The following is a 15302-nucleotide window of genomic DNA, read 5'->3' as shown; positions in this document are numbered from 1 at the left end:
TGAGTATGATAAGCCGGGTGCAGTGGCTCACACCTATAATCCCAGGACTTTGGGAGGCCGAGGAGGGAGGATCACTTGAGGCCAGGAGTTTGAGACCAGCCCAGCCAATATGGCGAAACCCTGTCTCTACTAAAGATACAAAAATTAGCCTGGTGTGGTGGCACATGCCTGTAATCCCAGCTACTTGGGAGGCTGAGGTATGAGAATCACTTGAACCTAGGAGGCAGAGGCTGCAGTGAGCTGAGATGGCACCACTGCACCACAGCCTGGGCAACAGAGTGAGACTCCATCTCAAAAACAAACAAACAAACAAAAAAACAGTGTGAGTATGCTAGTCTTAAAAAGGAAGTAAATTCTGCTACTACCACATGGATGAACCTTGAAGACATCATGCTAAGTGAAATAAGCCAGATACAAAAGGGCAAATATATGATTTCATTTATGTGGGGTACCTAAAATAGGCAAATTTATAGAGACAGAAAATAGAATAGAGGTCTCCAGGGGCTGGGGAGAGTTATTGTTTAATGGGTATAGAATTTCTGTTTGGAAAGATAAAAAAGTTCTGGAAGTGGATAGTGGTGATACTTGTAGAACATTGTGAATTCACTTAATGCCACTGAATTGTACACCTAAAAATGGATATGATGGGAAACTTTGTTATATAATTTTAGTTCATTTTTAAAAAAAAAGTATATATGTGTGTTTGTATATGTATGTAAGAGAACAGATAAAACAAGATTGGCAAAATATTGAAAATTATTAGAGCAAGGTGATGGGTACATGGGATTTCTTCTTTCTTCTTTCTTTTCTTCTCTTTTCCTTTCTTTCTTTCTTTTTCTTTCCTTTCTTTCTTTCTTTCTTTCTTTCTTTCTTTCTTTCTTTCTTCCTTTCTTCCTTTCTTCCTTTCTTTTTCTTTCTTTCCTTCTTTTTTTTTGAGATGGAGTCTTGCTCTGTTGCCCAAGGTGGAGTGTAATGGCACCATCTCAGCTCACTGCAACCTCCACCACCCGGGTTCAAGCAATTCTCCTGCCTTAGCCTTCCGAGTAGCTAGGATTACAGGCATGCACCACCACGCCCTGCTAATTTTTGTGTTTTTAATAGAGAAAGGGTTTCACCATGTTGGCCAGGCTGGTCTTGAATGCCTGACCTCAGGGGATCTGCCTGCCTTGGCCTCCCACAGTGCTGGGATTACAAGCATGAGCCACTGCCCAGCTGGGTACATGAGATTTCTTATAAAATTTTCTCCACTTTGATGTATGTTTGAAAATTTCCATAATAAAAAATTTTATTGCTTGATGACGTGATATAGAAAAAAATTTTTTGAAAGACTTAAACATAATAAGCAAATATAAGAAGTATCTTATTTAGTCTTGTTTTTAACAAATCAAAACTAAGAAAACATTTTCATGTTTTATTTATGTATTTATGTATGTATGTATGTATTTATTGAGACAGGGTCTTCCACTATCGCTTAGGCTGTAGTACAGTGGCATGATCTTGGCTCACTGCAATTTCCACCTCCCAGGCTCAAGCAATTCTCATGCCTCAGCCTGCTGAGTAGCTGGGACTACAGGCGTGCACCAGCATGCCTGGCTAATTTTGTGTAGTTTTTTAGTAGAGACTGGGTTTTGCCATGTTGCCCAGGCTGGTCTCGAACTCCTAAGTGCAGGCAATCCACCTGCCTGGGCCTCCCAAAGTGCTAGGATTACAGGCATGAGCCACCTCGCCCAGCCGTTTATATTTTATTTAGTTTCGAGACAGGGTCTTACTCTGTCACCAAGGCTGGAGTGAAGTGGCTTGATCACAGCTCACTGCAGCCTCGACCTCCTGGGCTCAAGCAATCCTTCCACCTCAGCCTCCTGAGTAGTTGGGACTACAGGTGCACACTACCATGGCTGGCTAATTTTATTTATTTATTTATTTATTTATTTATTTATTTATAGAGATGGAGTCTCGTTATATTGCCCAGGCTGGTCTGGAACTCCTGGGTTTAAGCGATCCTCCCACCTTGGCCTCCCAAAGTGCTGGGATTTACACCCCTGGGCCACCATGCCCAGCTGTAAAAACAGATTTTTAAGTCAGTAGAACAATTTGAAAATGGACTGAGTCTGGCCGGGCGCGGTGGCTCATGCCTGTAATCCCAGCACTTTGGGAGGCTGAGGCGGGCAGATCGTTTGAGGTCAGGAGTTCAAGACCAGCCTGGCCAACATGGTGAAACCCCATCTCTACAAAAATACAAAAATTAGACAGGCATGGTGGTGTGTGCCTGTAATCCCAGCTACTCGGGAGGCTGAGGCAGGAGAATCACTTGAACCTGGGGGTTGGAAGTTGCAGTAAGCTGAGATTGTGCCACGGCACTCCAGCCTGGGTGACAGAGCAAGACTCTGTCTCAAAAAAAAAAAAAAGGGACTGAGTATTAGCAATACCAAACAATGTTCGATAATTTTGTAGGGTGTGATAATCATTTTGTAAGAAAGTATTCATTTTATTTAGAGATATATTCTGAGGTATGTAAGAGTTAAGTGACATAATATTTGGGATTTCTTTTTTAAAAAGTTATATGGATAGCTTAAAATTTCTATAGGTTTTCATATGTTTACTCTAAAAAAAGCATCAGTTTTCATTTTGGTATTTTATTTAAAGTGATTTTAAAGCTAATTGTATAATAAAACAGACTCAAATTCTGTGTGTGCGTGGCTTGAAATTTATTCCTGAAGGCAAGAAGGATGAGTTCCACCACTCTCTCGGCTCAGGGAAGTCATGTTTCTTACTAAGTTAATTCCTGAAGGCAACATACTTAAAATGCCATGATTTCAAATGCACTGTGAAGGATGCAACGATACATGAAAAATAGCCTCTACCTGGAAGGCATCTTCAGTTTAAAAGGAATAAACGTCCTTTAGGTTTTCAATTTAGAACTGTGTCACAGATGGGACGGTTTTGCAAGCTGACCACTGTGGAAATCATACACAACACTTCTGAGATAATATAGGAAGAGTCTTTCCAGTGCTTTACAAATGTGAGGTATTATTTATAGTAAATGTCTGGAAAGATGAAAAAATACAGGAAAAATAGAGCTTATTATTAGATTAAGAATCCTTCCTGCAGCTGGGCGTAGTGGCTCACGCCTGTAATCCCAGCACTTTCAGAGGCCGAGGTGGGCGGATTACTTGAGGTCAGGAGGTTGAGACCAGCCTGACCAACATGGCAAAACTTTGTCTCTACTAAAAGTACAAAAATTAACTGGATGTGGTGGTATGCACTTGTAGTCCCAGCTACTCTCAGGAGGCACGAGAATCGCTTGAACCCAGCCTGGGTGACAGAACAAGACTGTCTTAAAAAAAAAAACAAAACCTTCCTGCAACATTATTTTGGTGAATTTATGTTTTCTACCTGATGAAAATAGAGTATCTGTTAACGTTAGTATAGATTTTCCTCTTATTCCTAAGTTGAATAATGGAGTCTTCTGGCATTTGGCTTTTTCTTATTTCTTCAGTCAAATGAAGTTTGTCATCTATGTATAAGCTAATATTTTCTGAATCCTCAAAGAAATTATTATCCATAACTTTTCTGCAGTAATATAGAATGTGTACTCTAACTTGAATTTATGATGTATATGAGACCTCCATTTATGTATGAATTAATTTTTAGTCTGAAGAGATTAGTATGCTGTTTTCCGTGAAAATTTTTTTGGCTATTAAAAAAATTAGTTTGGCATTACAATCTATTATCCTAGTTGGCAAAGGATTAAAAACAGTTTGTTTTTATTGCAGATCTTAGCAAATTGCTGACTCCAAATGAAAAAATGGGAAAATCAATTTCAAAATAATTCTGCTGATATTGTATCTTATCTGAGCTTTTGCTTTTCTAAGCTCTTTTGTTTGTAAAAACTACATTTCTGTTGTTGGAGTTCTCAGAGAGTAGAGGGATTTCACAGTTATTTTTTAAATGAAATATGGTGGTAATTAGAAGTGGATAGGGAAGCAGGATCTTAAACTTATTCCTGTTTTATTTAGAGACCATTTATCAAACACTTAGTGTGTATGAAGGACATGCATTAACTAAAATATCAAAATAGCACATTTGGCCGGGCATAGTGGCTCATGCCTGTAATCCCAGCACTTTGGGAGGCCAAGGTGGGTGGATTACCTGAGGTCAGGAGTTTGAGACCAGCCTAGCCAACATGGTGAAACCTCATCTCTCCTAAAAATACAAAAAATTAGCTGGGCATGGTGGTGCTTGCCTGTAATCCCAGCTACGCAGGAGGCTGAGGCAGGAGACTCGCTTGAACTCAGGAGGCAGAGGTTACGGTGAGCCAAGATCACGCCACTGCACCCCAGCTTGGGTGACAGAGTGAGACACTGTCTCAAAACAAACAAACAAACAAAAAACCCAGCACATTTGGATAGGTACTACCATTATTCCTATCTTACACATGAGGAAATTGAGGCACAAAGAAGCTATGTAACTTGCCCATGATAATGACCTAACTGAGTAGGGGCAGATCTAGGATTCTGACCTCAGTCTTCATGTTCATAATCATTATGCTCCTCTGCCTCTCTGCCATTATTGAATTCATAAGGATCAGTTTCCCTCCAGCATCTCCACTAGAAAAGAGACCATTTTTTTTCAGAAGTCTTAATTTTCAGGTTAATAAGAGCGACTCATTGATTGGACAAAGGAGAACATCTTAGATGTTTTTTAAATAAAGGGGGAGGTAGTAGGCAAGTACCAACATTCCATACAGTAGCTAGTATTGGGATAAATGGCTGGTATAGGTTTCTGGAGTAAGCGGTAAAAAATGTTTTTACTTCAAGTCAGAAATTTTAAGATTTCATCAATCTACGTAGAACATGAACTATCTTTTCTACTGTTACCTTGCACCCTGGCTCTCTGAATCACTGGTTGTGTGAGCTTGGACAGATTACTTAAACCCCCCCCCACAACTTCCTGTAAAATGCGATAGTAATTCCCAGCTCAGTCCCCACAGTGGAGCCAGCTCAGTGCAAGAACGAATCTACGGAAAGCACTCAGGCCAGAGCCGGCCACCTAGTCAGCGCCCAGTTAAGCGCAAGTTGTTATTACTGAGCACAATGGGAGGTGGAAACAATATTTAACCCGATGACATTTTTTCCAAGTTGCTAAAAGTCAGCTGAGGGGCTAGGATAGGTACACGAGTAACTAACTACAAAGAGTGAAATGGGATTAATGTGATACTAGGAGTGTGAAAAAACTGCAGTGGGAGAGGGGCTGCATTTGTTGGTAGAATTAGGGAAAGATCTGAGGAGAAGGTTTTTCTGCTAAGCCAGCTTTTCCTTAAGTGTGGAACACACATGGTTCAGTAATGGGAGATAATTCCAGGTGGTACTCTGACATGGCATGAAACAACTTTGAATTCCATGGTGGAAATATGTGATTCCTTTTTCCAGCTAGGCTGATCTCATCAGGGAGAACCTCTCGGCTTGGGGCCACTAGTGACAGTTCTTGAACACATGCTCATCTGCCCTTTCCTCACAGAGAAGCCAGCTACAGGCTCAGAACATGGAGCATTTACTTAGAATTTATGTTGCTTTCATGCCATTTACACCAAGTGATACTGGTTTTCCCTGGAAAGTGACACAACATTTTCTTTATAAACTTCTTAAAAAAAGAAAAGCTAGTTGATTGAAAGTAAAATATTACATAAAGGTTCAGGGATTACGGTAAATGAAAGAGGGACAGAAATTTACTAGGGAAAGTGAGAGTATTCCTGGTATAGGAACAGCTTGAGTTAAGGGGCATGGGCGAAAAAGTATTTTGGAGCGTAATAAACAGTTCGATTTGTGGGGAGCAAGTTTCACTACTGATGAGTATTAAGGCTAGAAGAATAAAACTATATTAAAATCCCATTAATAACAAAGTTTAACAAACCTGTCAGTAATCATCGATATTCCTAAACTGCTATTTCGTACCATTTTTAAGTGGAAAATTTTCTTCTGTTTCTGTAGATCTGAGGAGAAAATTAAGCACTTCAGTCAACTTAAATCTGAACTTTTTCTTAAAGACAATTCTTTGAGGAGGATACTTTCTTTACTTATGGAACTTAAAGTAGCAGCCCAGAAAAACTTCATTCTGAAAAGGCTTTTCTGGAAGGTAAGTGTTTTGTTTTATTTTTAATCTTTAAAGTTTGTGTCTTCTGTTTACCAAATACAAGCATACATTAAAATATAAATAAGCATTGTCTTGTATTCTGATGCTGTATTTTTAAATGTTGATAAAATTTAATGCAGTCATGTCTTAATGCTGGATACTTTGTGATGTAATCAGTAATGTATATGCGTGTGTCGAGGGGAGATGGGAAGAGAGGGGAGTGGTAGCAAAAAGTAGCTCCCATGCATTGGATTGGCAGAGCCGACGGACAGATATTAGGAGGAACATTTTTGGCATACAAGATATATAGACAGTGAGATGGGAACGTAGATTTTAAGAAGTTTTTGTTTGTTTATTTTTTATTTTTTTGAGACAGAGTCTTGCTCTTGTCACCTAAGCTGGAGTGCAATGGCACGATCTCAGCTCACTACAACCTCTGCCTCCCAGGTACAAGTCATTCTCTTACCTCAGCCTCCCAAGTAGCTGGGATTACAGGCGCCCACCACCACGCCCAGCAAATTTTTTGTGTTCTTAGTAGAGATGGGGCTTCACCATGTTGGCCAGGTTGGTCTTGAATTCTTGACCTCAGGTGATCCACTCGTCTTGGCCTCCCAAAATGCTGGGGTTACAGGTGTGAGCCACTGCACCCTGCTTATTTGTTTATTTTTTAAATAGAGACAGGGTCTCACTCTGTTGCCCAGTCTGGTCTCAAACTCCTGGGCTCAAGTGATCCTCCTGCCTTGGCTTCCTAAAGTGCTGTGATTACAGGCATGAGCCACTGTACATGGCTGATTTCAAGATGTTTTATTGTGCAGTTTCCTCTACTGTAAAAATATAATTTAAAAAATTATTTTTGAGTATAAGACTGGTATTTTTAAAAATGTGAGTCCTGGGGAGGCAAGGCAACCTCATTCTCACTCCGTAAATTACAGAGGCCTCATTTTCATGTTCAGGTGAAAGTGTTAAGAAGCCCAGGTGAGTAACCTGATGTGGCGCTTATGAGGCCTAGGTGAGAGGGTGAGCCCTGCCTAGGGCTGTGTTCATGTTGATTGCTATATATTTTATCCTAATTCTGGCCATTGGTCACATAAGTAGCTGCCATCATTTTACTGAGCAATTGTAAAGCATGTGAACTCCTAACCATACGAGACAGTCCTGGCCATTTATTAGCTTCTAGGTCCTTCATATGTAGGGTGACCAACCATTTTGGTTTGCCCAGATTAGGGTGACCAACTATTCCAGTTTGCCAGGGACTAAGGAAATTCCTGCAATATTGGAGAGCTAGAACAGTTCCAAGGCAAATCAGTATGGTGAAGGCAGATTAGCTGTAGAGAATAATATGCCAAATGTCCCACAACATTGAGACATTGAGACTCAGGTAAGGATGATGTAGTGCTGCGTAGTCTAAAATGGTTGGTACTGGATAGATCCTGTGAGGAATACACCATCCAAGTTTTGACTCCAGAACTTCAGAAGATTGTGGAAAATACGACCAACCAAGTTGATTATGAAGATGAAATGGAATTCATGTGGAAAGGGTAAATAAATTAGGATTATCTTCTTCCCAAATAAACCTGTCCAGTCCATCCCACACACAGTATCAATTTAATCTACAACGCTGATTGTATGGGATTGCTTGTTCAAAAGTTTCTTGTGACTTTCCTTACTAGTAAAGACTTTGGCTTCGGCATTTAAGGCTCTCCACTAATCACAGATTTCAAATTTGGACAGGTATGGCCTTTATTTTAGTAGGCTGGGGTTATCAGGAAAGGGCTGTGTATTAGTTCATTCTCACACTGATATAAAAATACTACCTGAGACTGGGTAATTTATAAAGAAAGAAGGTTTAGTTGACTTGTTCCTGGACCCAACCAAGGGTTGGGCTGCTTATTCTCATGGCCCAATAACGAGATACAGATGAACTGGGAAAGAAGGGAAAGGCCTGGAAATTATCGCCAGACCAACTCAAAATTACAAAGTTTTCCAGAGCGTATATACCTTCTAAGCTATATGTCTACATGTAAGTGCATTCATCTAAAGACATAAGTGATTAACTTCTTTTAATCTATAACTAAGATTAGATCAGGACCTAAGGAAGGTCCTGAAGACCTTCCTCTGGGGCCTCAGTAAATTTACTCAATCTAAATGGGTCCAGGTCCTGGGGTGATTACCCTTATCTTGCCTCCTGCTAAATCACGGAGGTTTGGAGAGTTCCTTCAGACTGCCAATAAACTTGTTTGTGGCGGCCTGGGGAGTTTCTTCAGACCCCCAGTAAAACTTGTTTAATTCTAAACAGGTTCTGTTAAGAATTCCTTCAGTATCTCATCATGCTTCAAGGCCCAGGAAAGGCCTGGGCAAAACTCTTGGTGGGCTTTTGTTACATCCCAGCCTTTGTGTAAGGACACTGGCTCTATCAGCTTTTAATATTTAACATAACCACTCAGTCAGTACAGGAACAGTTGTTATGGAGGCCTGTCTTTTCAGCTGTTATGAAGACCTGGCCTGCCACAGACTTACAGTTCCACATGGCTGGGAGGCCTCAGGAAACTCACAATCATGGCAGAAGGTGAAGGGGAAGCAAGGCATGTCTTACATGGCAACAGGAGAGAGAGAGAGAATGTGCAGGGGAAACTGCCACTTTTAAACCATCAGATCTCATGAGGACTCCCTCACTATCGTGAAAACAGCATGCATGATCCAATCACCTCCCACCAGGACCCTCCCTCGACAGAGGGGATTACAATTCAAGATGAGATTTGGGTGGGAACACAGAACCGGACCATGTCAGGCTACCATCTGGATAAGGTGGGCGCTGGGGAAATGAATCCAGATGTAGATGCTCATTGAAAAGGCACAGTGCCCAAAGGTGAGAGTGATCTCTACATAAGAGTGAGCAAAATGAAATATCAGGATATTTTAGCATGTGGGTGAATTACACCCGGATGTCTGCACAAACATGTGGCACCAGGAAGATCTGCTTGTTTAGGGTGTGGGGACAGGGTTTTATGGAATGTGAGGACATAAAGATTGTCAAGAGTAAAGCCAGCAGTTAGGAGAGGACTGGGAAAGGACTTAGGACAGTGCTCAAAGGGGAAGTCCACCCAGATACACTGGACAACACAATCAGGGACTGGATTTAAAGTGCATGTCTAGGTAGGAGAACTGAAGTACCACTTAAGGGTTAGATTAAGAAGGATGTTGATGTGTATTCCTAATGGGATCAGCACCAGTGTTAGTCTGGAGGTCATTTAAGCATCTTCAGTTTAAAAACAGCCCTGATACCTGTGGCCTAGGCTGTGGAACAAAAAAAGGATGGAGAGAAAGAGAGTAAGTTTAGGACTCACAGACCTGACCCGCCACTTCATCTTCTCTCTCACCTCTGTCCTCTACAAGATTGAGCCATGTGGGATAACTTGGACACCTGTTCTACTTAGCTCTCCTTTCTCCCTGCTGTTTGCTTTCTCTAGAATACTGTTCTTCTAATTTCTTTTGTTAAAAATCATACCCATTCATCAAGGCTCAGCTCAAATGCCATTTTCTGCCTTTTCTGTCATGCCGAATGGGTAACTTTAGTACCTTCCTCCTTTTGATCTTCTCTGTCAATTCCATGCCATAGAACTTTCTTTGAAGTTTTATAATCTGCATTGTTCAATACAGCAGACACTAGCCACATGTGGCTATTAAGCACTTGAATGTGGCTAGTGACTAAAAAAGTAAAATAATTTTATTAAATTTAAATTAATTTAAATAGCCACTTGTGGCCAGTAGCTACCGAGTTGAACAATGTAGTTCTATGACACCTTTCATAGCACTTCCTTTTTAACAATTAACAGACAGGTTTCATGCCTAATCTGTGTGAGGCTTGGTGATAGGTATTAGAAATATAGCATGATTATGATATAGTTTCTACCATCAAGAATTAGCACAGATATCCTCCCTTTTACTATAGTGATTGGCATATTTTTCTTATTTATCATAATATGCTAAAAGCTTCTTTAGGACAAGTATATGTCTTACTTCTCTTTGTATTCTCCCTCAGGCCAAACACAATGCATGCATATTCCAGGTGCTGTAAGCTATTCATACTGAATTGCAAATCTGTTCTCTTGTGAAATATTAACCTAATCCAATGTCTGAAAATGAAGCTTTCATGATCTGTTTTATACTTGAAAACACTGCAGCCATTATTTAATATAATGTTCTTACCTGGGCTAAAACAGATCTTCTAATTCAGTTATCAAAAATGAAAGGCCAAAGTGAATGGAGAAGGAAATAATTCAAATAGGAAAAGGGGAAGTAAAATTGTCTCTGTTCACAGATGACATGATTGTATATTTAGAAAACCTCACCATCTCAGCCCAAATCTCCTTAAGCTTATCAAAGCAACTTCAGCAAAGTCTCAGGATACAAAATCAATGTGCAAAAATCACAAGCATTCCTATACACCAATAACAGACAAACAGAGAGCCAAATCATGAGTGAACTCCCATTCACAATTGCTACTAAGAGAATAAAATACCTAGGAATACAACTTACAAGGAATGTAAAGGACCTCTTCAAGGAGAACTACAAACTACTGCTCAAGGAAGTAAGGGAGGACACAAACAAATGGAAAAACATTCCATGCTCATGGATAGGAAGAATCAATATCATGAAAATGGCCATACTGCCCAAAGTAATTTATAGATTCAATGCTATCCCCATCAAGCTACCTATTGACTTTCTCCACAGAATTGGAAAAAACTACTTTAAAGTTCATATGGAACCAAAAAAGAGCCCACATAGCCAAGACAATCCTAAGCATAAAGAACAAAGCTGGAGGCATCACGCTACCTGACTTCAAACTATACTATAAGGCTACAGTAACCAAAACAGCATGGTACTGGTACCAAAACAGATATATAGACCAATGGAACAGAACAGAGCCCTCAGAAATAACACCACACATCTACAACCATCTGATCTTTGACAAATCTGACACAAACAAGCAATGGGGAAAGGATTCCCTATTTAATAAATGGTGTTGGGAAAATTGGCTAGCCATATGCAGAAAACTGAAACTGGACCCCTTCCTTACACCTTACACAAAAATTAACTCAAGATGGATTAAAGACTTAAATGTAAGACCTAAAACCATAAAACTCCTAGAAGAAAACCTAGGCAATACCATTCAGGACATAGGCATGGGCAAAGACTTCATGTCTTAAAACACCAAAAGCAATGGCAACAAAAGCCAAAATTGACAAATGGGATCTAATTAAACTAAAGCGCTTCTGCACAGCAAAAGAAACTATCATCAGAGTCAACAGACAACCTACAGAACGAGAGAAAATTTTTGCAATCTATCCATCTGACAAAGGGCTAATATCCAGAATCTACAAAGGATGTAAACAAATTTACAAGCAAAAAAACAACCCCATCAAAAAGTGGGCAAAGGATATGAATGGACACTTCTCAAAAGAAGGCATTTATGAGCCAACAAACATGAATAAAAGCTCATCATCACTGGTCATTAGAGAAATGCAAATCAAAACCACAATGAGATACCATCTCATGCCAGTTAGAATGGTGATCATTAAAAAGTCAGGAAACAACAGATGCTGGAGAGGATGTGGAGAAATAGGAATGCTTTTACACTGTTGGTGGGAGTGTAAATTAGTTCAACCATTGTGGAAGGCAGTGTGGCGATTCCTCAAGGACCTAGAACTAGAAATACCATTTAACTCAGCAATCCCATTAGTGGGTATATACCCAAAGGATTCTAAATCATGTTGCTATAAAGACACATGCACATGTATGTTTACTGTGGCACTATTCACAATAGCAAAGACTTGGAACCAACCCAAATGTCCATCAGTGATAGACTGGATTAAGAAAATGTGGCACATATACACCATGGAATACTATGCAGCCATAAAAAGATGAGTTCATGTCCTTTGCAAGGACATGGATGAAGCTGGAAACCATCGTTCTCAGCAAACTAACACAAGAACAGAAAACCAAACATGTTCTGCATATTCTCATTCATAAGTGGGAGTTGAACAATGAGAACACATGGACACAGGGAGGGGAACATCACACACTGGGGCCTGTCGGGGGACGGGGGGCTAGGGGAGGGATAGCATTAAGAGAAATACCTAATGTAGCTGACGGGTTGATGGCTGCAGCAAACCACCATGGCACATATATAACAAAACTGCACATTCTGCACATGTACCCCAGAACTTAAAGTATAATAAAAAAAAGAAAAAAAAGTAAATAGGTAGTCTCTCTATTTGGGGTCTCTCTACACTTCAGTGGGGTCCCCCTTGGCCCTATCCCCAACCATGCCATCAAACCCAGTAGCCTTATGTTCTTCTGTCTAATCCACAACCAAAATCTATCCTCAGATTTGTTTTCACAAAATTAGCATATATGACTAATAAAAGTCAACATCCTTTTAAGATTTTTTTATTTAAATTGTTATCATAGCCTTAAGCTAAAGCAGTGGTTTTTCAACTTTATGCTATATTTCTTGGAAAACATACGTTCTGTGAAGCTCCCTTAGAAACCCATACTGGGGTGGAGAGATTATGGCCATTGTCTTAGTCTGTTTTGTGTTGCTATAACAGAGTATCACAAACTTGGTAATTTATAAGAAAATGAATGTATTTCTGACAGTTCTGGAGGCAGCGAAGTCCAATATCAAGGTGCTGGCATCTTGTGAGGGTCTTCTTGTTGTGTCATCCCAAGAGAAGGCAGAAGGGCAAAAGAGCATGCAAAAAAAAAGGGTGGAAGGGGGCCAAACTCATCTTTTTATCAGAAACCCACTCCCACAGTAATGACATTCATCCATTTATGAGGGCAGAAGCCTCATGACCCAATCCACCTCTTAAAGGTCTCACCTCTCAACACTGTTGCATTGGGGATTAGTTTCTAAAACATGAACTTTGGGGGACACATTCAGACCACAGCATTCTGCTCTTGGCCCCAAAAATTCATGTCTATTTTACATACGAAATACATTTATTCCATCCCAATAGCTCCAAAAATCTTAATAGATTCCAGCATCAACTCATAAGTCCAAATTACCAATTGTCATCTAAATCAGGTATGGGTGACACTCAAGGCAGGATTCATCCTGAGGCAAATTCCTCTCCAGTTGTCAGCCTGTAAATCAAGACAAGTTATCTACTTACAAAATACAGTGGTGGGATGCAGGGAGGATAGACATTCCCATTCCAAAAGGAAGATATAAGCAAGAGGAAAGGGCCAAGTAAGTCCAAAACTCAACAGGGAAAATAACAATGTCTTAAAGCTGGAGAATAATCTTTCACTCTTTCACTTAAGAAATGTCTAAGAAGTTTCAGACTTTCCCTACAGCTGTCCTCTTTCTCTGAGCCCCCACCAGCATCACCTTTAATGCTCCAATTATTGCAATCTAGGCTTTTTCTAGGTTGCTCCTCCAAATTCTTTGAGCCTCTATCCATTAACCAATTCCAAAGCCACTTCCATATTTTTACGTATTCCTTATAGCAACAATTCCACTTCTGGTACCAAAATCTGTATTAGAATTCTCCAGAGAGACAGAACCACTCAGTTCTCCAACTCACATGCCAGTCTCCTCTGGAAATACCTTCACAGACATAACAGAAATAATGCTTTACCTGTTCTCTAGGTACTCCTAATTTAGCCAAGTTTACACCTAAAATTAACCATCACAGGCATCTCTAATTTTTGGTTCCTGTAATAGGATGGAAAATTATACACATATATAATGTACATATTATGGATATAAAAATTATAGATACACTATAATATACAGTGATATATAATAGATACAAAAATATATATTATATATAGTTTTCTCCCTCCCTTTTAAAATGAACTTTATTGAGGCATAAATAAAGTTTTTTTTTTTTTTTTTCTTTTAAGTGGTCTTTACTTTTTAATTTTATTGAAGGTAAAATTTAAATTATGAGAATAGGTTTTCTTTTTTTTTTTTTTTTGAGATGGGGTCTCACTCTCTCACCTACGCTGAAGTGCAGTGGCACCATCTCGGCTCACTGCAATCTCCGCCTCCTGGGCTCAAGTAGCTGAGTAGCTGAGTACTTCCCAAGTAGCTGAGTACTTCCTGAGTAGCTGAGACTACAGGCAAATGCCACCATGCTGGGCTAATTTTTGTATTTTTTGTAGAGAAGGGGTTTCACCATGTTGCCCAGGCTGGTCTTGGACTCAAGTGATCTGCCTGCCTCGGCCTCCCAAAGTGCTGGAATTACAGGTGTGAGATTACACAGGCTGAGAACACTTTTTCATAGATTGACTAAACTCCAAGTTTTAGAAGAACAGACATGTCTGTTTGTCTGTTTTGCTCAAGATGTTATCTCATTATCTAGCATACCTGCCACATAGCTGGCAATCAATAATTATGCATTCAGTGAATGAATAAATGAGTAGATAAAATAGTTCTCTATGTTCTTTTTCTAGTTTAAATTTTTTCCACCAGCACGGTGGCTCATGCCTATAATCCCAGCACATTGGGAGGCCAAGGCGAGTGGCTCACCTGAGGTCAGGAGTTCAAGACCAGCCTGGCCAGCATGGTGAAAGCCCGTCTTTACTAAAAATACAAAAATTAGCCAGGTGTGGTGGCATGCATCTGTAATCCCAGACAGGAAATCGCTTGAAACCAGGATGTGGAGGTTGCAGTGAGCCAAGATCGTGCCACTGCACTCCAGCCTGGGCGACAGAGCAAGACTCCATCTCAAAAAAAAAAATTTTTTTTTCATATGTTTTTTTTTTCCATTTTAAAAAATTGTGGCAAAATATACATAACACAAAATTTACTTCCTTAATCATTTTTGAGCATACATTTCAGTGGTATCAAGTTTATTCACAATGTTATGCAGCCATCAAAACCATCATCTCCAGAACACTTTTTATCTTACAAAACTGAAACTCTCTACCCATTAAGCAACAACTTTCCATTTCTTTCCCCCATCCCACCCCCGCAACCCACAGCCCCTGGAAACCACCATTCTACTTTCTGTCTCTGATTTTGACTATTCTAAGTACCTCATATAGTTGGAATGATATAGTACTTGTCTTTTTGTGACTGAGATTTCACCTAGCATAATGTTCTCAAGTTTAATCCATGTTGTAGCATGTATCACAATTTCCTTTTTGTTAAGGCTGGA

At 39.9% G+C, this 15302-nt stretch overlaps 1 protein-coding gene across 6 annotated transcripts in view; it reads left to right on the top strand.

The window, feature by feature from the left end:
* The window catches only part of C10H12orf56 (chromosome 10 C12orf56 homolog), a 118429-nt gene that overhangs the window by 80826 nt on the left and 22301 nt on the right, over positions 1 to 15302 (top strand). For all 6 annotated transcript variants that reach the window (XM_054442275.2, XM_054442277.2, XM_054442278.2 and 3 more), the window contains exon 6: positions 5988 to 6132. In XM_054442275.2, coding sequence (XP_054298250.1) covers positions 5988 to 6132 — 145 coding nt within the window. The remainder of the gene's footprint in view (positions 1 to 5987; positions 6133 to 15302) is intronic.

The sequence above is a fragment of the Pongo pygmaeus genome, chromosome 10 (genome assembly GCF_028885625.2).
Source record: "Pongo pygmaeus isolate AG05252 chromosome 10, NHGRI_mPonPyg2-v2.0_pri, whole genome shotgun sequence".
NCBI lineage: Eukaryota > Metazoa > Chordata > Mammalia > Primates > Hominidae > Pongo > Pongo pygmaeus.
The sequence above is the reverse complement of the archived record's forward strand: the minus strand, read 5'-3'. Positions and strand labels throughout refer to the sequence as shown.